The sequence below is a fragment of the Cheilinus undulatus genome, linkage group 11 (assembly GCF_018320785.1).
Source record: "Cheilinus undulatus linkage group 11, ASM1832078v1, whole genome shotgun sequence".
In the NCBI taxonomy this organism is placed as follows: domain Eukaryota; kingdom Metazoa; phylum Chordata; class Actinopteri; order Labriformes; family Labridae; genus Cheilinus; species Cheilinus undulatus.
The window spans coordinates 14,090,990-14,115,346 of NC_054875.1; the positions used below are offsets into that span (position 1 = coordinate 14,090,990).

At 39.4% G+C, this 24,357-nt stretch overlaps 2 protein-coding genes across 3 annotated transcripts; one reads left to right on the forward strand and one right to left on the reverse strand.

The window, feature by feature from the left end:
* Positions 1-2,087: 2,087 nt before the first annotated feature.
* Positions 2,088-12,893, reverse strand: wdr6 (WD repeat domain 6). 2 transcript variants are annotated; one of them, XM_041798988.1, is made up of 7 exons: positions 12,871-12,893; positions 12,431-12,549; positions 12,015-12,179; positions 8,948-11,636; positions 8,234-8,311; positions 8,012-8,128; positions 2,088-5,797 (listed from the first exon to the last, which is right to left on the reverse strand). In XM_041798988.1, the coding sequence occupies exons 2-7, from the start codon at positions 12,498-12,500 to the stop codon at positions 4,744-4,746; spliced, it is 4,173 nt and encodes a 1,390-aa protein (XP_041654922.1). In that variant the 5' UTR covers positions 12,501-12,549; positions 12,871-12,893; the 3' UTR covers positions 2,088-4,743. The 2 variants fall into 2 exon arrangements, with proteins under 2 accessions (XP_041654922.1, XP_041654921.1); XM_041798987.1 differs by having other exon boundaries at positions 12,847-12,893.
* A 507-nt stretch (positions 12,894-13,400) lies between these two features.
* Positions 13,401-21,888, forward strand: LOC121517305. The gene is made up of 4 exons (XM_041798993.1): positions 13,401-13,659; positions 17,649-17,701; positions 17,858-18,026; positions 20,537-21,888. The coding sequence occupies exons 1-4, from the start codon at positions 13,455-13,457 to the stop codon at positions 20,896-20,898; spliced, it is 789 nt and encodes a 262-aa protein (XP_041654927.1). The 5' UTR covers positions 13,401-13,454; the 3' UTR covers positions 20,899-21,888.
* Positions 21,889-24,357: the final 2,469 nt, after the last annotated feature.

Here is a 24,357-nt window from a genome sequence, read left to right on the forward strand (position 1 = left end):
AATTAACCTAACGGGCATGTTTTTGGTGGTAGGAGGAAGCCGGAGTACCCATAGAGAACCCACGAATGCACGTGGAGAACATGCAAACTCCGCACAGAAAGGCCCTGACAGGAACCTAACCCCTGAGCCACCTTGCAGCCTTAGACGAGTTTGCGTGGACAATTACATTTCCAATGAAGAAGATGTAACCTTGTGACTGCCAGTTATGGACTCGACACTTGAGATGCCTCTAGTTCTTTAGGCCTCCCTCAAAGCCAAGGTTGTGTTGAAGTTGGCAGCCTGTGCCATGAAGGAGGAGACTGGAGATGGACACTGGCAGCATGTGTCAATTAAGCCCAGCTATGCCCGACATGCCTAAGACTTATACAAATAACTGCAAATCTGATATCATGGCTGCCAAATAATGTTTGTCACAGTTCAGGGTTGGTGGTTAAAAAAAAAAAAAATAGTCTGGAGCCCTGGGTTAATGTCATTCAAGCTTTCTATGTACTTAACCTTAGATTTCTCCCACTGCTGCATCTGTGGTGTGCAAATGAATGAGCTAAGTTATGAATAAGTAGGAAAAGTATGTATTGATGGCCACTTTACAAAGGAGCCTCTGCCAATGAGAAGGTTGACCTATGGCATAAAAACGGCTTTGAGAGGTTTGATGATTAGAAAAACATTATATAAGCGGAAGTCCATTTTGACATAAGACTTTAACTATGCACAAATATTTTTACAAACATTCATCCTGCAACTGAAATTGATTTCAACATCAAAATACCCAATATTTGGTTTCATTAAATCTAGAGCAAACTGAAACATTAGCCTAATAAAAAGTGAAACTTTCCTGGCTATAAAAGGCCTAGTGGTTAGGATGTTCCCATGTACCTGGGCGACTTGGGTTCACGTCCAGCCTGTAGCTCCTTTCCCCCATGTCTCTCCCCCACTCTCTCATCCTGGCTTCCAACTCTATCCACTTTCCTCCTCTGTCAATAAAGACCAAAAAGTCAAAAAGTTCCTGCAAAAAAATAAATACAGATGAAATGTTGAGGACAAAAATCCAACATGGTTCTTGCAGGTACAAGAGCAAACTCAAGAAAACACCTTCCTTTGGAGAGGCGAATAAAGAGCCAATAATCAATTATCTCATCAACTGTTTATTTTAATTTGTGAGTTAAAAAAAAAAGACAACTAAAGGGAAAAAACAATAATTTGATTGAATCTCTTGATTTGACTCTCTGAGATTTGTTATTCACTCTGATATTCTTGCAACACCTCCATAGTTTTTGGCTCTAAGGGTTGGGCTCAACAGGACAAGATGAGCAATCGTTCCTCTGCAGAGTTTATTCATCTCTTACCAGCTCATGCAGTGATTGACATGTTGCATTGAGCATTATTAGTGTCTTTTTCTTTTCTCTATTTGAATAATACTTTTGTGATCATTCCTAATTTAGGAAAAATGATAACCTGGATCTGTGCCTTTCTTACACCCCTGGAGGGGATTTTAGAGGAGTAGATCCTTATTTTATTAAGGTATTAACAAAAGTCTCTCAAATAGTCATGGATTATTGACAAGGATATTTGTAAAGCAAAGCTCTGGCTGATAATTGAATCTCAGAGCTCTCTTTGAGAAAACAAGCTTTACTGGTTGAAACTGAATGCATTCTATTAAAAAATATCTCTAGTTGCTGAAGCCATCTTTGTTCAGTGTGGTGCATTTTGCTTGAGGCCACAGATGGCACCAACACATCAGAAATGGTTTTAATGTTCCCTTGAAATATGCACAAAAATATGCACAATTTTCCTTGATGTACTTCAAATGCTTTCATGCTTCACAGACAGAATATGCAGCTTGAGTCCAGACCCTCTTTGATATCTAGATCAGGCAATTTCAAATGAAAATGAGTTTTCACATTTAGAGTTAAGCTGTAACTTAAAAAGTAGTCAGAGAAATTTGTCCCTTAAGATAATTAATGGTGCTTTTGTGTGTTTTTTGGGGTTATAATTACAAGTTTTTTATGCTATCAAATCCCCATTGGTCTGCTTTGAAATTAATGTCTTACATAACTGTAATAAATGAATTAAAATCAAGGAATCTGGAGGATATAAACTTTATTAAAACATTCTCTTAATATCACAAAAGTAAAATTTATCACATTATTTTACATAAAGTTACAATCAAAAAAAATCACACAGCCTGGAAAGCGAACCAAACTTTAAGCTTAGATGAGTGTTGCACCAACTATGCCCAAATTAAAAAATAGCCAGTTTTGAATGTGAAAACAAAGTTTACATTCTAACATTAAGGGTGTTGCACCAGCTGAGACAGTTCAAATATTAGCTTAAGTTCAAACTTTCTTATCTGAAGGTGTGACGTCTTACATAAATAAAGTTTTCATGGTGTATCATTGGAAATGTGAGCTAATTTGGAGGATGACGGGGAATCTTTTAGCTGCCTTTTGTGCCAGCAGTGCATTCTCCATGATAGATTATATCCTTCAGGGGTGTTTTATCACTTTCTTGGGACTTAGAGTAGATATAATTTTAGCTATTGTTATTTATGAGTTCACCACTCAGTGTAACTGTTGTTAATTTACAGTGGCTGTAGGCTGTGCTTATCATACATGCTAATCACAATGCTTTGAAAGATACTTTCGTTGCTGTATGTTGATCAATGTCAGTCAAAAGTTATTTTCAGCTCTTAGTATTCGGAGTAAATCTGACAGAAAGGGCAACACTGTTATAAGAACTGCATTAGTAAATGCTTTTCACTGATTGGTCAAAAGAAGTGAAACCATCATTTATGTTGTAATATTTTGTTCAGTTAAGACGTTACACTTTACTGGTTCAGATGACCTGAATGTCTCTGTGGTACAAACAATCACACAGCTTAAGTTTCAACTAAAATGGTTTCAACCAAGCAGTGACCTCTGGGATTTACAAATGGAATAACTATAGCAGTGAAAAACTGCAGTTTATTGAGTGTCTTACCTTGCAAAGCAGATGGATTGGCCGGTTTCCATGTCTGTCATAAGGCAAATCCATCTTTAAAAGTTTACATCTAAAATGATTGTGCCAGGTCTGAAAACAGACCTGACCAATCAGTGTCATTTGAGGAGAATGAGTTGGTAGTTACAGACAGAGTTTAGGTGGATTGAAAGTTGATAGCAATTACCAATTAGTCTGGGTGTAACTGTAGTATAGTGGCAGTTTTAACACAACTTTACCACATTTTTTTTAGAAAATAAAGAGAAAAGAACAGCACTGAAAGGCTTTCCTCACAGAAAATATGTTTTTGCTTTTCTCCTGACCTGCTTTAGCATAAGTTTGCAAAAGTTATGGTCAGGGGTTAGTTGTACTGTATAATAATAATGGCTGCTGACGATGTAGAAATGAGCTTGGATATAGCTATAGTATAGCAGTAGTTTAATCAGAACTAGGCCACATTTTCTATTTAAACAAGGTCAAATAGCAACACTAGATGGTTTGCACTTCTCACGACCGGCCATGGCATGAGTTTTATCCATCAACAAGCTCCACTGTTTATAAACTACTTGTGGTTCTGACAGTATGTCCACACAATCACCTTCTGAGAATTTTCTGAAAAGTCGTGCCCTTTCCAAATGCTCTATATTTGAAGGTATTAAAGATGAAGTTGAAATATATCCATGCAATGGATATATGAAACAGTCATATACGGTTAAGTGTTGGCTCAAGGTTGGCTGCAGAAGCACCAGAAGTCACATCCACACTTCTGTTAAAGGTTTAATGAGTAAAATTGGGATTATTAGCAACATCCAACCATCAGATTCTAGATTGAGATGCTCACTCTCTGGTAGTAACAGTAATATACAAATCTGTTTTTGGTCCCTTCTATAGTGCTGTAGAAACCAACAAGATGCAAAATCCAAGATGGTGGAGACCATGGAGGGGACGTTCTCTGTGTATGTATAACGGCTTGTCCTAAGTTAATCAAAAAATATATGTTATATATTCAGGTAATTAAACATTAATTTAGACTGGCCTTCTCATGAATATTCTGTTTCATTTCTACAAAGTTTGTACAGCAAAATGCTACCAGGCTAAATATTATACACTGCACCTTTAATATGCCAATTATTACACCAGAAATAAACATTTTTCCAGCCTGGTTCAAAACATATTGGTTGGATTGGTTTATGTCTTAAATGGGCACAAAATGTGTGAAGGAAGCCTGTTTTATTACTCTGCTTATTTAAAATAAGGATACTGAATAATGAATTAATAGGGGCTTGGCTGACTCGACTGCAAGCAGGCACAATGCAGCTGTTTTAGCGGAGGATGAAGACCCACCTCTGTCTTTCTACTAGGTTGATTGAATGTTAGTTGAAGACAGTATTTTCAACATGGAAGCCACCATACCAAATGGCTTCTATCACTCAGGCTTGGTCAAATATTTTTCTGCAGTCTACTGTGTCAATGAGGTTAAGTTTAGACTTATAAAACATAACTTTAAACAGAATTTGAGCATAGTTGGTGCCACAGGTGCCGCAGATTTTTAACTGGCCTCATATGGGTCAGGCCAGTCATTTTTTTAATCTTTTATATTGAGGTTCAAGAAAAATCGAGGTATTTTTAAAACAAGATGGCTGTGATTGATATCAAACCAACTGCAAAGAAGCATCCATGAATTGATCTGGAAAGTAAAGGCAAGGATTTTAACAGGAATCCATAAACATTTCTGTCATTGTTTGGAGTTCTGCTGTCTTTTGATTCCACTCATGTTGGCTTTCTTTTCAAAGTCACTTTAACTTTGTGATCCACCCACTTTTCTCTTTCAGTATTCCCCATGTCTGCGTTCATCTTATTTCGTCTAACTCTTAGGAGCTGAAATCCTTGTCCACAGACCAGCACCCATCCCATCTTTTCTGTCTTTTTCTTGATGACACCTGTCTCACTGTTCACCTCACTCTGCGTCTTACCCATAATGCCACTTCCCATCTGATTTCCATATTCACCAGCTGTCTTCTCTCCCCTTTTCTCACTGGTCATACAAACTGGGTCACCAGTCTCTCTCATGTCTTCAACAAGTTCTCCTCTCTTGGCTTCATCAGCTGTTTCCTTATCCTTATTGAATCTCCCACCTGTTTCACACATCATTTTTAATCCCGTCTTCTGCTCTCTCTGTCTCGAAATGGCAATCTCCTCCTCAGACTCAGACCTTGTTTTCCTGGTTTTATCTTCCTCCTCCTCCTCTGTAATCTCCCCTTCCCACACAGAGAGTCCAGCAGCGTCTGCAACATGAGAGCACACTGCCCCACTGTGGCTGATAATAGTACTGCTGGCCCTCCACAGGCAAACCCTCTGATCTGAGGAAGTGGAGACCAGCAGGCCCGGTCTGAGGAGCTTCAGGTCAGTCAGAGGGGCCGCATGAGCCAGCAGGATGTGGGACTGCAAGTGAAGGTCAAGATTAAGCTGCTCTGGTGTTGTGAACTTGATTTGTTGGGAAACCACAGGCTCAGAAATCTGATTAAACCCTCTGCTGCCCCCAGTCTTTCCTTCTTCTGGGTACTGCACCCTAATTGTGGACACTGTCAGCTGCCCATCATCCCCTCCGCTAGCAACAGTTACCAGGCAACAACCTTCTTGTAGCTCTAATTTCTCTTTCCAGACAGCCAATGAGTTGACGCCGCTCTGATGGGCGGGAATGACGAGGCAGGGGGCTGTTGGAGTTGGGGTATTGCTCAAGGTGTCTGTCAGTAAGACAGAAACATCAGTGAAATCCCACACTGCAATTTTGCCATCTGTTGCAGCAGTAAACAGCAAATTATACCTGAGAAAAACAAAGAGTAATACAAATGTGTAGATGTGACATTGCTTTTTCAAACATGCCCCAAACAAAGAGACAAATGTAAAAGAATCTGCCACAACTCTACTCAAAAACTTTCCCTCAAATATTTACAATTAATTGAAAAAAATTCTAATGGGTTCCTTTACTACAAGACTACAAATAAGATGCAACATTTACCCATTTCAAGGAAAGAGCATCAAGAATCAAGTGCCAACCCGAAAACCACTTCTAAATTTCTGACATTGATAGATTCAAGAAGGCCCTGAATTACAGTTTCAATTTTCAGTTCTTAGCAGCAGCATGAATCTTTCAAGGTTAATCCTCAGTAAAAGGTTGCAATCCATCTATTTTGTATTTATCTGATCGTATCTGCTGTGCTGATTAAACATTACACCACTATGATGCAGTACCTCAGCAAAGTTGTGAGAAAAAGATTATGATGGACTGCAGTAAGCAATTAAAAGTTTGGCTGAGCGACTCTAAGTAAAGATTTTGCTACAGCAAGAATGTGCAACTATAAATGATAATGCGTGCAAGAAGTGGGCACGTCAATATGATGAAGCCAGGAAACATGGCTATCAACTAAATTCAGCTACTTTATGCATGAAGCTTACACTTTTGCAAGATTCTATTATTTTTCAAATTCTAATAATATAAAAGACAAGCTCATGAGAGAATTGTGTTTCCCGTTCTACGAAGATTTTCAGAGATTAAAACCAAAGTCAAAAGCCTTAAATAACAGCCACTCACTGAAGATACTTATAATTGGTGATTTACCCAAAGTTACAAGATTAGTTTTAGGTTTAAATAGAAACAAACAATTTTTAATCTAAAATTACTTTATTTTATGCTGACACACAGTTGAAATTGATCTTAAATGTAAAGAAAAAGTGCTTGGCAATTTGTCAGTCAAACCATTTTTAAGTCAACAAAAGAAAAAAGATAGCTGGCTGTGATTAAGAGAGTAGTGTTTGGCTGATAGCTGGCGCTTACAGAAATCCCTGGGGAAGTATTTATTTAAACACGGCTTGAATTTGAGAATTTTTAATATGCACTGTATTTGATGTGTTGCAGTCTCTCATTAAAAAAAAACTCTCTTGCCACACAACAGCTATAGCAACAACTAGTCACAGATAAAAAATACACAGGAGCTCACATTTGCAACAATAAGAATAATGTAAATTATGTAAACAACTACAGATTTTTATGCCCAGAATATTCCTCAGCTCAAGTTTAGAAAGCACCCTTCAAAGTCCACTGAGTTCTTACCATGAAACCATGTAGTGCAGAAAATCTGTTTCATTTAGTGATGAATGAACAGAGAGAAAGGATGTCACTGTGTGTGACCAGATTTATGGTATTGACCACTTTTTCTTTTTCTTGTAATCATAATGATTTAGGTATGCAAAATGCATTACTACTATCTGTTAATTCAAAGTAATTTCTATAATTTCAGGCCATTGACACTATGTGAGACATCATAGTATATAAGAAACAGGTAACTAATTAACTAAATATACGAAAATATGCTCATATATATTTTTACATACATTCTCCATTACTCACTTAATTAAATAGCTTTATTTTCATTACTTTTGTTGACCTGGCCTTATGAAAGTAATGTTTAATTTATCAGAAATGAAGGGGAAATTACCAAAGTTCACTGCTGAGAGTGTTAAGAAGAAACAGAATTGAAATGAACAAAATTTGTATAATTTCGACCGACCCCCCCCCCCCCCGCTATTTTGATTTGATGTGCGATTATTCTGTATGATCCTCATCTAATGTATTTTCCAACAAACACACAAGAAATAAGTTATTCTATATTGTAACCAACACAATATTAAATTAAACATTTGAAAAAAAAAGCTATTTTTACTCGTGTGGATATGAATTGTTCTGTTGAAGGAAATGATTTTTTTTTTTTGTCATTCTTATATTTTAGGAGGAAAAAGTGCAAAAATGAAGAAGGTAAGATTTTTTGTAGACTTTTCTAAAAAAAAATTTCACTTGAATGGTTGCATGAAATGTAATGCATAACATCTCTGCTGCTGCTGCTGCAAAAAGTTTTAAACTGGCATTTTGACACAAATTTCAGGTTTCAGAAGTATTGCACCTTCTGCAATTTGAAAATTGCAGCAGGTCATATTGCGATTTGATCTAATTTTAGAAAAACTAAAATAAATGTTGGATTACCTGTTGCCCTGTTTATCCTCCAGGTGACAGGTGGCAACACTGAGCACGCAGCGCTGGTGGTAAAATGTTTCCCACAACAACTCAATCTGATGTTTAACTTCGCTGACAGAGAAAAATCTGGAAAAGACGAGAATGGAAGTGAAAATACATGGAAACCAGTAACAGGACACTACTTCTGTTACACTTGTCTTCAGGCCCTAATTTTCCAGCGTTTTTACCAACCTTACAGCTCCATCACTGCAGGCTACAGCCAAAAGGACACAATCAGCCCTCTCATCCACCACAACAACAGACATGTATCTGAAAATATAAACACAAAACCGGTAAAGCAGGATCAAAAGTAGATTTATATTAGTGTACGTATGTGTAAATTCTGCTTCAGCTGTAATATAGTACAAGAATGCCTTAGATTAGGGGTGTCCAAACTATGGCCCGGGGGCCAAATGCGGCCCGCAGCCCATTTTTGATTGGCCTGCAGCAAATTCTAGAGATAAAATTAAATATGGCCCACCTTAAAACATGAAGCTTGTGCTTAACTGTATTGAAATTCTTGTTTTCAGCACAAAGCAGTGCTACCATGTTAAATCTGTAAACACACATTTTGTCAAGAAGATATCTTGATTAATGACAACCTGATGGATTATCACAGCAAATAGCAGCATCAATAACTTTTCAGGGGCAGAGCCAAATCTGATTGGCTCCCCAAACCCTGAAAATGACTTTCTATTTGCCCATTAACTAGCCATTTAGGCATACTCAGTCGCTAAGCATGTATTAACTCACACTGGATTAGTCTTACTAACTTTAAAATCCTCATAGCGATTTGAAAGTGGCCCCACCATCCTAATATATTTCTGTATGTGGCCCTCTGTGGAAAAAGTTTGGACACCCCTGTCTTAGATAATTGAGATAATAATTTCTGTTTGTTTGTCCTACCTGGTTTCTGGGTCCATTTTCACCGTTTTGTGTCGGTTCCTTCGTCTCTCCCACTGCTCGTCCAATCGGTGACTTGCCACTTGGATCACCTGACAGGATGGAGCCAGTCTTTGTGCATCCCAGCAGATCAACAGCCGATAACACTGCATCTGAGCTCGCCCACCAGCTGACACAAGCAGGGCAGAGAGGGACTGAGTAGGGTTTTCACTTCCTTCTTCTGGATGTGTTATCCCTGTGAGTGTCCGAACACTTGAGATGTGGTCAGTAATGACAGAGAGAACTTTGATGCTGCCAGAGTTTGGATGCATTGCGAGGACTGTTAAGCTGGTGTCCTCTCCACCCGTCACCACTATCTCCCAAAAACCCTCTCTCGTTCCATTTCTTCCCTCAATGCTTGTCTCATTTTCCTTCCTCTTTGCTTGAATGTTAGTTTCTTTTATCCTCCCCAGCCTGCATACACACCCAATCCCCCTCCCATGGACACCCTCCCTCAGCCCCAGTCCTCCAGTGCTTCCTGCCTTCCCAGCCTGGTTTGGTTCCTCTCCTGGGGGTTGTGAAGCCAGGACAGCCCCTTGTTTGATGAAAACCAGAGCTCCATAACCAGGCCAAACCCCTTTGTCAGATGGCCAGAGACTCCAAGAGCGATGCCCGCCACCACAAGGCACAGATAACAGCTTCTCCTGCCTCACTGGATCCCAGACAACAAACTGGACAGCATGGAAGCCCACGATGACAAATCTGGCTTCCCTTCCCTTGCTTTCTGTTGTATCGTCTTCTTTTTCCTTGAGATTTTCAGTCAAATTTAAATGTTTCGTCATATGATGGTTCTCACATTCCCCTTTGAGCTCTTTGTCTTCAACTAAAATGTCAGGTTCAAGGAACAGAACCCTCTCCAGCCACTCCATTCCTTTACAGGCCCGTTGAACTCTGAGTACCTCCAGCTGAAGTCCTCCACTGTTCTCTACATTCCTTCCATGACCCTTTTCTTCAGGTATATCTGGTGTTTGATGCACTCTGAAGACCCTCACACATCCATCCCTGCCAGTGCTGTAAAGCAGTCCCTGGTGTTCACACACTGACGTAACACCCTGTTTTCCATGCACTCCAAACAAGCAGCTCAGTGGCTTAAGTGCCAGGTCAGCCACGCTTTCTTTCTCATCCATAATTTTTAGTCCAGGGCTCCTGTCATTCATCATACCCTCACACATGGTTTTCTCAAGTTTTTCTTCTTCCTGAAACAAAAGTAGAGATCCTCTTCTGTCCCCACAGACCCATAGCTGCCCCCATGACAGGAAATGGAGGAGCATTGCCGCAGTCAGCCAGCGCTTGGCACAGGAGGGAAGAAGGAGAGGAGGAAGGGGATTTACATCAAGAGTCATGGAACTATTTTCATCTTTTTCTACATTTATGCACCAACGATAGACAAGTCCATCTGCTCCTGATGCTAGCAAATATGAGCCTTGTTTTGCCTCTTGCCAGATAAGACTGTGGATTTTCCCTGATGCACCTGTCAGGAGAATCCCACACTGAGGATGAGAAATGGGAAAGACCTGTATGGACCCAGTGAGGTTTCCCACAGCACACAAACTAACTTTTGCTGTTGAGTCTTTCATTCTGACAGTGACTGATTCCATCACACAATAAGATTGAAACTCAGTAGACCCTTGCCACACTATCTCCCACTGCCCATCCCTATACTGGTGAACTACTCCCTTGTCAGTGCAAACCACAAATTTACTCTGACTCCAACTTGCATTTTCATCTTCTTTCCCTGCTAAACAAACCTCTTTAGGCAAGCCTTGGCCGGGAAATTTAAGATCAGTTAACTTGTCAGTCACTGCTTCTTCCATTGTCTCTTTCAACTGACCTCCCTCCACCCGCCATAATCTCACACCTCCATCTGCCCCACCTGTAGCCACCCATCTGTCTTTGTTTCCTGTTCCCACACTCACTGCAAGTGCACGAACTCCCCCTGCTTTGTGTCCTTTCAATGTCCGGACCACTTTGCCCCCACCAGCCCAGTCCCAAACTAAACAAGCCCCGTCTTCTCCAGCACTGAACACTTTTGCAGGGGAGAGATGCACAGAGAAGACCCTCGCCTGATGTCCATAAAGGACTCTTAAACAAGCTGGGTTCAAGTCTCCACACATCCCTCCCGGCCCTCCTAACAAACCAACACCCCACACCCTCACACTGCGGTCATCAGAGGCTGAAGCCAACCATCCTTTCTCCTGGAGATAACAGATGCTAAATATGACCCCAGTGTGGCCAAGCAGGCGTCTCTCGACTGGAGCTTTTTGCTCAGAATTGCTACATCTGTCTCCTCCTCCAGGCTTCCAGAGAACCAGCTGGTTGAAAACTGTCCCTCCAACTATGACGGTGTCTTCCCAGGATTCATGTACCAGCAGGAGGGCAGAGTACAGCAGGCATCCCTCCAGACAAGAGTGCTGTTCAAGGACATGTCCTGAAACGACATCCAGAAGTAGAGCACTATTATGGGCTACAGCCACACAGAGCAGGGAGGGGTTGTCTCCTGAGAGCCAGCGGGCATCAAGGACCCAGTCCTGCAGCTCCATGAGGGGACCCAAAATCTCCAATCGCAGATGTTTCTCATCCCCAAAACTCACATGGAGCCTAACCAGTCTAACAGCCTTGCCTCCAAACACTGCTAGGTTATAGAAGCTTGCCCCTGCAGAAAGAAAAATGAAAGGAGAAGAGAAGTGTTAGGCAATAAATGATGATGGGTAAATGGACTTGAGCTTGGTGGTTTGGTAGTCTTCTGACAACTCAAAATGATTTTAACAGAGAACTGCCATGATGAAAGAACCTACTATATTAGCAAACACAGGACAGTTCTTCAAAAGAAAAAAAATCAAATCAAGAATCACTTGTTAATCTTAACTGCTTTCAAAATGATTGATTAGTCAATGCTTACATACCACAAATAAGTGGAAAAAGAAAAATATATCTGATGTTTGACCTTGACCTCATAGCACTTCTTTTGGCAGGTAAATAGTTTTTTTTATATATATATCCTGACTCAAAGAGGACATTGACATGTACTGACCATCATTCTTCACCTCGTAAGTTTCAGTGGCTGGGCTCGGCACTGGGACAGCTAATGGATCTTTAAGTCTTATCCCATGGATTCTGCAGTGTTGGAGCACACTTAGGGAGGTACAGGCTTTAGGCTGTGGTTGGAGACTGTACACTTTCAAGACTGGACCCTCACCTGCCAGGACATAATGGTTCAATATTAAGTTAAGGTGTGTTATTTACTTTACAGTATTCACGCTAACACAATATGAAAAAGCAAAGTAGACCTTTCTCCATCCAAAAAATTTAAGACAACACCCGATTTCAATCAAATCTTGTTCTTCCCTTGCATTTGAAAAGACTATGGCTTGGCCAATGTGACTGAAAAATTCTGCCATCGTTAAAACACCACTACCTCATATATTTATCTAAAAAAAGACTGATTACCTGTCAGAAGAAATGCATCCTGAAGAAACTCCAGAGCTGTGACTGGCGCTACCAGGACTGTCGTCTCCATCCCTCTTAAGGATTGACAGTTTCATTCAAAACAACATAATGAATGGTGCCTGAAACACATAATCCATAACTGTAATTAAACTCACATGTTAAAACAATGGGTCAGAAAAGATAGCAAATGAATTTTGTAGGCTGGCTTTTTAAGCAGAAGTATGCTGATAAAGTCTATACGGAAAGCAGACATAGCGTTTCAGTTAGCAAAATAAGCTAAAAGCAGGTTATGCCTGTTAAAACTGAGAAAATAGCGTCTCAGGATAAACATGAATGCAACCACAAACTCTGAACCCAAATAGACCAAGCAGAAAACATAAATGTATTTAAAAAGTCCAAAAAATGCCTTTATTTACATCTTTAAACCGAAATGTAGTCACCATGTGTTTCTGTTCTGTCTTCCGTGTGGACAGTAACCAATCACAGCATAGTTTGGGCTTTCTTAATGGCAATTGGTTAGGAAAAGCATTCTGCCCCTTTAATTGGTTAAAGTCAACCATGTGACCCTTTGTCGTCGAGTTGTGTTGCCTTCGCGTATCAGGGTAAAATATTGTCATTGACAGCAGTAATCAACATTCATAGTAGAGAATATTGCTAACCCAATCATTTCATGATTTTTATTCATTTAGAAACTTTCTTTGACAATCAAAATTACGAATTTTCTTGTTTTAGGACAGGTTACATAGCCGGTCTGCGTTAAATTCCCAATGCTCTGTGAATCTATAAGTTATTTGAAGTAATTTTTAGTCCTATTATGATAACAGGACAACATGATCGATATATACATATACAATATAACGTTATGAGAACACAAATGACGAATAGTCTTTTTCGAGCTATATGAAAAGTCTTCAAACTTTGATTGTGATATTTCTTACGGTCCGTGAATGTAACAAACGGCAGTAAAAGGTATGAGGTCTCGTCTCGCCGTTAGGTAGCGGTCCAGCTAACTTTACAGCTAACAATGCCTGGGAAATGTAAATTCCAAGACTCCTGGCTATCAAAGGCAATTTACAAGGACTGGCTGGTGAAGGACACCCAGGATATACATTTTGCCCGTTGTAAGGCGTGTTGTAAATCAATTAAACTTCAGACCATGGGCGAGGCTGCGCTCACCAGCCATGCAGGGGGAGCTGGCCACAAAGCAGCGGTGCGCAAGCTAGTAGAAGGTAGCCTAGCCTTTATTTACGTCCACCTAACACATGTAAAAGGCATGCTCCATAGTCTTGTAAATTAGTATAACACGAAGGGTGTAGTCTATGAACCTTGTTAGGTGACTAATTGTTGTCAGTAATGATTTGTAATGACTGTGAGCTTGTCTGTAGTTGGTGGGCGTGTGTTTTTTGGCTTCAGCAGCCAAAGCGTGTTAACGTTATTGCATCTGTGCCAGATCACGTACTGTTCCCACTCATCATGTGTCTGTGCATGCTTTGAATTTGTAGTTCTGCTCTGGTCTGGCTCCAGGACCATCCCCTCCTGAGAAATACGACCAAAATTCCGAAACTTTTCAACCACTTCAATGTATTTAATGAAAAGTGTGGCACTTGGGACCTTAGATGGAATAAAACTTCGTTGACAAAGAGATTGGACAAATCAAACATGTTTTAAAAGCCCATCATTACAGAGATCTTGGAAGGACATGCATGCATTTTATTTTACTCCTGTGCTGTGATAACACCATTTTTGGAGGCCTCAAGAAATTAATACATAATCATAGTAAAATCAACATTGCTGAGATCTCTAAAAACAGTCAAAATTTACTCTATCCGAGTAAGTAGGCTTAAATTATATGTCTTGATTTACAGTGCCTGTAAAAACTACTTATCCCCTTGGATGTTTTACCCTATTATTGGTTTTATAAATCAATCATGGTCAATATAACTTGGCTATTTGACAAAAAGAAAATACAAAAAACTCTCTTTAATGTCAAAGTGAAAACAGATTTCTACGAAGTAATTGAACAAAAACATGGAATGTAAATTACATGATTGCACACATATTCACCCTCTTCTAGTCAGTATTTAGATGATGCACCTTTGGCTGCAATCACAGCGCTGAGTCTGTGGATAGGTCTCAATCAGGACACTGCAATTTTACTCCATGCTTCATTGCAAAAAGGATCAAGCTCTCTGACAGGCTGCACAGGGATCAGATGTGAACTGCCTTTTAAACATGCCGTAAATTTTCTCCTGGATTGAGGACCTTGACTTAGCCACTCAACACATTCACCTTGTTTGTCTTTAAACCATTTCTGTGTAGATTTCGCTGAATGCTTTGGCTGGTTGTCTTACTGGAAAATGAACTATAGGGCTGTCAAGAGATTAAAATATTTAATCATGGTTAATCTCACAAATTTCATAGTTAACTCAAGATTAATGGAAAATTAATCACACTTTTTTATCCGTTCTAAATGTACCATACAGGCCTATTTCTCAAAATTTAAAAACCCTTATCAACACAAGTGGACAAAAATGCTTTCTTTATGCAAATGTTTGTTCATGTCAACAACAACAACAGATAAAGTCCAAAAAATTATCTAGACTAAGCTCAAAGAATGCTCCAAAAACATGCTAAGAGCATAACCTGGTAAACTCAAGCCCAACAAGGACAACAGATGACTGACCTTAATGTAACATTACTGACTAATACCACAATGTAGAGTCCAACTTTAGACTTCCAGAAGTTGCTTGTCTGTCCTCAGCAGCTTAGCACAGAACAACAGATCTCATCATCACACACATACATAAAGAGCATGGTCAATTAAGTTTAAATCACTCAAAGATCATTCCTGATCCTTCACACTTAAAGCAGAGAATTTCAACCTAACATGGGAGAAATAAAGGCTCATGGAAACATCCCTTTACACCAAGAGGACTCAAAACATTATGATACAAAAGAGAGACTAAACACAGTTAGAGAATTACACTACAGATCACTGAGAGAAGCCAAGTCTCCGCTGAGAGCTCAGCAGTAAGGCACAGACACATCTGATGGAGTTTCACTGTTCTGATGTGGTCAGAGGTGAGTAAGGTGGACACATCTGCCCTACTCATGAAAACAAGCAAGTAATTACTTAAAAATGTCTGCTATTATTTATCATCTTTTTATTTTCAAATCAAAGAATGTCCAGATGTAAAATAAATGCTGACAATTAGAAATGACTGTCCTCAGTTCAGTAGATTTACTGGAATGATGTCAATAAACAAAAATTTGAAGCTGCTTTTCAAAACTCATGAACACACAAAGTTAGTGGAGAACTTTTTAGGTGTAGTAAGAGGATTTAACCATGTTTTCATTCTTCAGATCATAGAAGAGCTACATATTTGATGTCAAACCATTTTTTTCTTCATAAATAAAGGGGACCCACAGTCTAATGATGATTTTTAGCTTATATTATGATACTCTACAGGCTCACCTGCTGCTCTGTCCCCTCCTCCTCCTCATGATGTTGCTGGGTATTTACCAGCGTCAGACTGTCTCCTATAGGGACTGCAGAGTCTTTGACAGCATCTTGATTGACTATTTTTTAAAATTTGGTCTTTATTTACAGTCCCAGTTGATCATTTTGTGCTTAACAGTGGTGTAGTGATGTGCATTATTTGGTGTTTGGCACCAAACATAGCATCTTGTCTGATGGCCAAAATGCACCATATTGGTCTCATCAGACCAAAGAACTTTCTCCCCCTTGACCATGAAGTCTCCCACATACCTTTTGGTGAACTCTAGTCCACATTTAATGAGAGTTTTCTTCAACAGTGGTTTTCTCTTTGCCACTCTCCCATAAAGCTTTGACTGGTGAAGAACCTGTGCAACAACAGTTGCATGCAGAGTCTGTCCCATCACAGCTGCCTAAGCTTGTAACTCCTTCAGAGTAGTCACAGGTGTCTTGGTGGCCTGCGTCTCTAGTCTTCTTCTTGCACAGTCACTGTCAGTCTGATCTAGGCGGATTTACAAATATGCCATATTAGTTCTATTTCTTGATGATGGATTTAACTGAACTCTGGGAATGTTCAGTGCCTTAAAATTTTTTGTACCCATCCTCTGACTTATACTTTTCAATTAACTTTTCTCTTAGTTGCTTGGAATGTTCTTTTGTCTTCATGGTGTATTGGTAGTTGGGAATACTGATTAAAAAGTTGACCTTCCAGACACAGTGTCTTTATTCTAAAATCACTTAAGTGCACTCAGGTGATTCCCATTTCCCAAAGTTTAAGACTACTGGCACCAGTTGGCTGAATCTCTGATGAATTCTGTCAGTCATGTTAAAGGGGGTTGAATATTTATGCGGTCACTTGTTTTACCTCATATATTTTATTTACATTCATGTGGAAATTTGTTTATACTTTGACATTAAGGAGTTTTGTTTGTAATTTTTTGGCCAAAAAAGTAAAATTATATTGACCATTATGTAACTTAAAATGAGCATCGTTATATTACATGCTGCTTTTCAGTTAAAGCTTGAGCGGTGCAGGTGTTTATGGGAGTGTAGATGAGTGAATAAAAGAGAAAAAAGCCCAAAGATTGTGTACAAAGTTAATATTCATTTAATGGAAAATAAATTGGGACCCCCTGCCACCACAGCATGACTATTAAATGGCTTTTTTACTGCAGTGTAACTGTAGTTTACTCTTAAAAGTGATGAGATCAAAACACAAAAGCAGGGATTTTTCTTTTTTTTTTTTTCTTTTTTTTTTTTTTATTAATACAAGGACTCTAAACTGGGGCGAATAGCTGCTGTCATGACAACTGGAATAGAAATAATCTGGTTTAAAAGTTTCTTTTAGTAACTTAAAAAAAATCCATTTACTTTATCAAAACAGTTACACTTGATTAAATTGTCAAATTTACTTTTTACTATTATAATTGTTTTATCTTATTCAACCACCATCTATACTCCTATCTAGTGACAGTAAATAACTAAAATGTTTAATTGTTCCCTTTGTATCAATTTTTCGTCATACTTCATTACCAATAATGCCTAGAATGTTTATATAGGCGTTAATATAGTTATTATAGGTCAGAATTTAATTGATGTATGGATCTCGTCTAGTTTTGTTCCTGCTTCCACCAGAGGGAGGCGCTGTCTGCCTATTTTCCTGCCCCACATTAACCTGCTGTCCCTCCATCTGTCTCCATGTCCTTTTTGTCTTGTGAACAGGCAGTCTGATGATGATAAATGCTGCTGGACAGACTAACGGCACAGTGAACCAGGTAAATTTACACACTCAATTCTCATTGTTTACTCTTATTTAAGGGGTAAAATGAGCAGAAATGAAACCAACAATGTTAATCTGAACCTGCATCCGCTCATGTGAACAGACAATAGTACAGTTACCACTTTACCAAACTTTGCTCTCTCTGTCTCAGGCTGAGGACAACAAAGAGCAAATGAATGTCTGTGTTCAACGGGAATCCTTGGAAAGATTAACAAGCAGTGACTGGTCTGATCTGCACCACAGCCCTACTACAAATTCCACCGCCCACAATGCAGAGCTACAAGATGTGGCATTTCCTGCTGCCTATTTCACAGCACCAGGTACCGATGAGTCAGCCTTGCTGGCTGCGGCAGTATTATAAATTGATCCAGGAACTTTATGTTGGCAAATATCAGTGCGGACCTTTAAACGAATAAGAACTCTGATGTTTACAGATATTAACCTCATTGAAAAAGTACTCTTAATTGAAATAAAGCCAAAGAAAACAGCACACAAGGTTAGGGAGGTGATTTTATACTCTGTGCTAAGTAAATGAAATGTAAACTTGTATTTAAAATGCCAGTGATTGTGGAGCAGATGGTTTAGTGGCTAGGTTGTGTCCCATGCATGCAGGCTGTAGTCCTCCAAACAGGTGGGCTAATCCAAATCTGATATGCAGCTTCTTTCCCACATGTGGTCCCCCTTTCTCTCCCAGATTTCCTATATTATCCAATGCTCTGTCAAATAAAGGCACAAAAGAACAACACTGCTTTTTAAGAATGTTTTTAAAGATCTGATTCGATGGAAATTTCTATTTTTTTTATCAATTTAAGTACATTTGTGGCTGAAGTGAAAGAGCAGGAAGACATCTGGGAGCTTCTACATAGCTTTAAAAAAATAAAATAACATAATAAATGTTTTTAGAGATGTCGGCCTCTTGTCTTAATATTTAGGCATAGTAACACCCAGTGATTTGAAGTTTGTGAATTATCCCACTGGCTTTTGTCTTTGTACCTTGGAAATGGCTCCTGCAGTGTGAACTACTGTAATGATTACGGTGTTATGTCATTCGAAAGATGTGCATATATGAAAGTGATGCAACACCATCTGTGGTTGTGATGCTGTATGGCCTTTGGCTTGGGGGACACTTGCTAAGAATATTTGTTGTTGAGGGAAACAAAGAACTAAGCTAATCTCTGTAATATTTTATACAATAAATGGCGTATTTAAAAGCAATGGCTTGCTATAAAAAAACTTGAAGCCACGGTATGTTGAATTGTTTTTGCACTGAAAAGTCTACAGTAATTAGAAAATGAACACTCCTATGTGTCAGTTTTTTTAGTTGAGTTTTTAAATTAACTCATATATGTCCAACAGTTTTCAGAGAAATCTTAAAATATTATGGTTGTAATGGGATGTGTCTTGTCATGGTGGCTGCCAATACAGTCTCAATACATCAATCACTGCTGTGGAAACGCTGGCTGTTAAATGTAAGGAGTTACTAAAAGCTGCCTTTTTGCTGCCACTTCTCATTCATGCTTTGTGCTGCTTACTTTGATGGACCATGATGATTCTCTGCCATCAGCTGCAGGTTCAATAGCCCTAATGCACCCTATAACATCAAACTTCAAACCCCCAACCTCCCATGAAGTTGTCGCTCCACTAGACATTTTATGTCTAATAGGAACCAGGCACTATGCTCATATCTGCCCAACTTTCTTACTTACTGTTTATTCTGAATTGAGAACTCTATTTATTAAACTGCTCTCCATAAGGTGTATTTACTAAACAGTAAAACACTGCTTTTGTTTGTCGATGAATTTTACATATTGAGGGAGAAAAGCTGCTAAAAGTGTCTTTTCTGGCTATCACTGCTAGTTAACCTGAGATCTCTTAAAAAAGTTAACCTGCCCAAGCCAATTTAAAAGATTATTTTTCAACTTTTTGCCTTTGTTTTGATAGGACAGTGAAAGAAAGACAGGAAATAGGTGGAGAGAGAGAGGGGAGGAGGGGGGCATGCACCAAACTGCACAGAGACCAGCATACGATCCTGCTACTGGTGCGTTGAGGACTACAGCCTCTGTGTATGGGCGCCGGTTCTACCAACCGAGCTAAACCAGTGCTCAGAAGGCCATTTTCTCCCTCATTATGAGAAATTTATCTGTGAAATGCAAATGTTGTTACTTGAAAATACATCCTAAGAAGTGCAGATTTTTATAGAGCAGAGAAGTGCATTTCTACTTGTCATCTCATCTTTTGTTATTGTTTTGATTGAGAGCCCCCCTGGCAACAGGAGTACTATATTGTCTGTCTGGATCAAAAAAATGAAATATTTTTAAGAACTTGCTGTACTAGCTTCAGGGTTTTACACTGGTTAAAATCCTTTGAGAAACTTCGAGTAGCATGCAAGAGCTCTCCTCCAAAATCATAAGAAAGAAAAAATGTGATATGCGGTCACTGGCTTAATACCCATCTGTGCAAAAAAAAGAAAGCAAGAAAAACACTTTTGGACTGACGTGTCACCCTTCGGTTATTTTCAGATCTTAGGATCTCTAAGTTTAGCTAGTTTAAATAATATGCCAGGACATGATACTGTAAACTCTTTACAGTAAAAGATGACACTGCAGTAGCAAAGATGTGCTGCTCCCTCCTAAAATTTATGAGATTATATTTGGTGAAATAATACATTACGCTCTTCATTGCAGAAAGATCAGGAGGTTATTACCTAAAATGGAAAGTATGCAGGAATACTGTGAAAAAGGAGAAAACTCATCTTATAATGTATTTTGGAGAAATATCTTTAAAAGACACTACATTCATCCCACTGACTTTTTAAACTCCAACCTCACAGGCACATCCAGGCATATCAGCCAGCGCCTCCATCCGTCAGTCAGTGAGACAGAGGAATCAGGCCACGTCCCGTCTCAGCAGGACTCCATCGACCTCTCCAGACTGGAGTTCCAGCAGAGGTCAGACGCTCTGGAGCAGCAGCAGCAGATGAAGATCTTGGAGTGGGAGAACAGGATGAAGGTGCTGGCGTGGGAGCAGGATTTGGTGAGGGAGAAGAGGAGAGCAGCCCGGCAGAAGGAGAAGGCCTTCAGGATGAAGAAGGCTTACTACAAAGCTAAGCTGAGGAGGATGGGCCAGGACGTGCCACCATCTTCCTCAAGCAGCAGTGATGAAGAGGAGAAAACGTCACATCCAACAGGATGAACTGTTTTATACTTGTTTTTATTAATGCCTGTTTAAATGTTGGATTCTTTTGTCTACATGCCATAACACTGTCACTATTTTTATACATTGTATTTTAATGCAAATGAGGAGTTTGCTGTATATTTGCATCAGCTGCCCCTACACTAGAGGGGAAAATCACTTATCAGTCTACATGCCTTTAAAAATTATGAAAATCAAGAAACATGCTACGTAGTCACAAGTAGTGCTACTTTAAAGCCCCTGTGACTTTTTAGCTGGCTCTGAAACGGACAAAAATCAAACTGATTACTTTTTGTGCAAAAAAGAGATCATGAGCAAAAAATGGACCATTTCTGTAAAGTTACTTTAATGCCTATCATCACTACCAGGGGGTAGGTTTCAAAAATTTGAGATTACAGCACTGAAGAAACAGCCTTTTTTACAGTTTCAACAAAAATGAATATCTTAAGACTGTTTCAGTGACACAGGAGGAGGTATTTAGACAGAAACACTACTACCACACAAAAAGGACAATATTTGTAAAGAGGTGCTGCTTTGTCTGCAGGGGCACCAAAATCAAAACAAACCTATAGCTCCTTGCAGGACCTTTAAAGCAACAGTTGGAGCACTTAAGCACAAAAATATCACAGTTTCATCCCTAGAGCTGCTGTCCAATCTTACAACATAGTGACCATCTTTCCTGTTTAGCTGCTTTTTTTTCCCAAAAATAAACACAACACACTTACAATATCAAGGTACTCAGAATTTCTCCAGAATGAATGTTGTATAAATAGTTTAGATTGCAATGATTCAGTTTTATCAGTAACTTTTATCATGTGGCTTCAGTATTCCTGTGAATATGATGTACAGTATATATATAGATATATATAGGTGTGTTTTACTTCCTGTGAAGGTCAAAGCCCATTCTTGGTGGACCTTTGTTTGAAGAATGTACTGAGATTAAATATAATCACTACACTTGTAGAACAAGACAATCTTTAACATACTTCAACAAACAAAGCTTTTGTTGTACTTCTTACCATGATGATTTTTGCTTCAATATGATTTTTGGCATTGTAAATATATATGCATTTTATACAAAGTTTGAGTTGTCTACATGCACATCATAAAAGATGACACGGAAAAAAGTATAGTTCAGTCAGAACCACTTGATCAAGACATTGACATGATTTGGGGTTATAAAGTTCCCCTCTATTAGCAGTTATTAATTTTGCTTTCAGCACTACAATATTGTTCAATACTGTTATTTATATTTGGTGGTGCGGCTAACAGGGAGGGAAGCAGCAATAAACCCAGAGAAGGCATCACTGATAACAGAAATGACATTAGGTCAGATACAGCATAGAGGAGAAGCTGGGGTGGAGGAGGGTTGCTGAAAGCAGCCTGCAGAGGGAGCAACAAAGTATAGCCAGGCTAGAGCAGTCTAAGTATGGCAGCATGAGTGCAATTAGCCAATAACATGCTTCAAGCAAATCAGCTGGCCGTCAGCTGATGATGGCTTGTGTGAAATCAGCTGATGGCATTATATGGCCTGCCTAAACTAATGCTATATGCTTGACTCAGTCAACACCTGAGCATTATAATCACAGGTAATTACATTAAAATGTTTCATATGTAATATTAGCACCAGAACAAGAGGTTCTGTTTGAGGGGGCATTTAGGAACCATCATGGGTGTAGCACAGTGGGGAAAAAAGGGTACTGATTACCCAGGCCTACATCAGAGGGGGGCCTTAAGAAGCCTGCAATGAAAAGTGTGTTTTTATTTATTTTTTCCTAGTAACTAGTGTCAATATTGAAACAAAAGCAACTGAAAGAATCAGTCCACAGACTGAACTTTGTATGAAATAGAGTAAAATACAATACTGGGGGGCCTCTGCTCCTCCCTTAATAATGTCCAAATGGTGTAGTCCAGCGCTTTGAATTAATGGAAGTAAATTCAGTTTAACCATAGCAAAAGAATTGCTCATAAATGGGGAAATTATGGTTCAGAAATATATTAAAATGCTTAGATATTTGTAAAACTTACGCAACTTTTGTTGCTTGGCTGGCAGGTTAAGGCGGGCCCTGTATAATATTCTTTCTGGGAGCCAAAAATCCCTAGCTACACCCCTGGGGGCCATAGACAAGGGTAGGTCACTCACTACGTGGAGCTTGTACATACAGAGCCTTGGTCTGTTGAAGACTACAGTGGTGTTTGGGCTGCAGTTGTGTTTGGTGGAGTAAATGAGATAAAGCAGTGGTTCCCAACCTGGGGTCCAGGACCCCCAAGGGGCGCCAAAGATCTCGGGTGGGGGCTGGGCGCAAGGCTTAGTCTGCTCTAAGGTTGTCAAAATTAGATTTGCAAATATTAAGTTAAATCATGATAAGGCACTTAATAAATGGTTTATAAAACGGTCTTTTGGTTAGAAAAATCTGAGAAGAGACACTTCCTTAGGGTTTTATCAATGAAACAATTAAATGGATGTTTATTTTTGGCAACATTATGATGAAAAAACTTTTTTGTTAGGGTCTTGGGGGGAGGGGGGTAAAAATGGTTGGGAACCGCTGAGATAAAGGATGTGTCCATAGCCCCATCCACATGGAGACGAATTCAGGAGTGTACACAAAAGGTTTTTTTTCGTATCGGCGTTTCATCCACACAGAAACTGCGTTTTGGGAGGCTGTAAACGCTACTTTTTGAAACAAGGTGCCAAGGTGAGCAAATCTGAAAACGCTTGCCGTTTCGTCTCAGTGTGGACAGCCCACCGCATCTTTCTTGAAACGATTACATCACACGTAGCGTAGGCCACTTACCCCACATGCGCAAATCGAACCAGAACAACAATGGTGGATTACAGGGGTGTGTTCGTGCTGCAGAATCTATTGAGGGAAGCAACATTCCCACTTAATAACCTCAGTGATGTGCTGACTCTTGCTGCCCATCAGTCTACATTGTTGGCTTGGAGATAGCATCGACATGATCAGTACCTGGGGCCTACATGTATGGAGCCTGGGTCTTTTGAAGGTGGTTTTGCTAAAGGGGCTGTGGCAGTTTATTAATTAAATCTGCATTACAGTAAACAAAATAGATTTCTAGAATTAATGCAAAACCTTTACAGTATTAAACTGTAAGTGATGTGTGGTAAGCCAATACACTCATTTTTAACATCTTATTGTACTTCACTGAAAGATGTATCGTTTACCTTTAGATGGAGCCATGCCAGCTGTTCACCCATGTGCTAAGCGATACAAATATAAGATAACGACTTTTGCTTTACAAACATCTCATCTCTATGGCTCAGTCCCAACACACCCTTTGACTTAGCCCTACCACTACATTTACCACTTTCTAGTATAATGTTTGGGTGTCCAGATTCTTGTTGGAATGGAGGAGTAGAGTAAAAAGTTAGGGGCGCATGGCTTTCAGAGATTTTCCAGATGCACAATCTAGGAGGAGTGCTTTGGAAAATTTCCCATA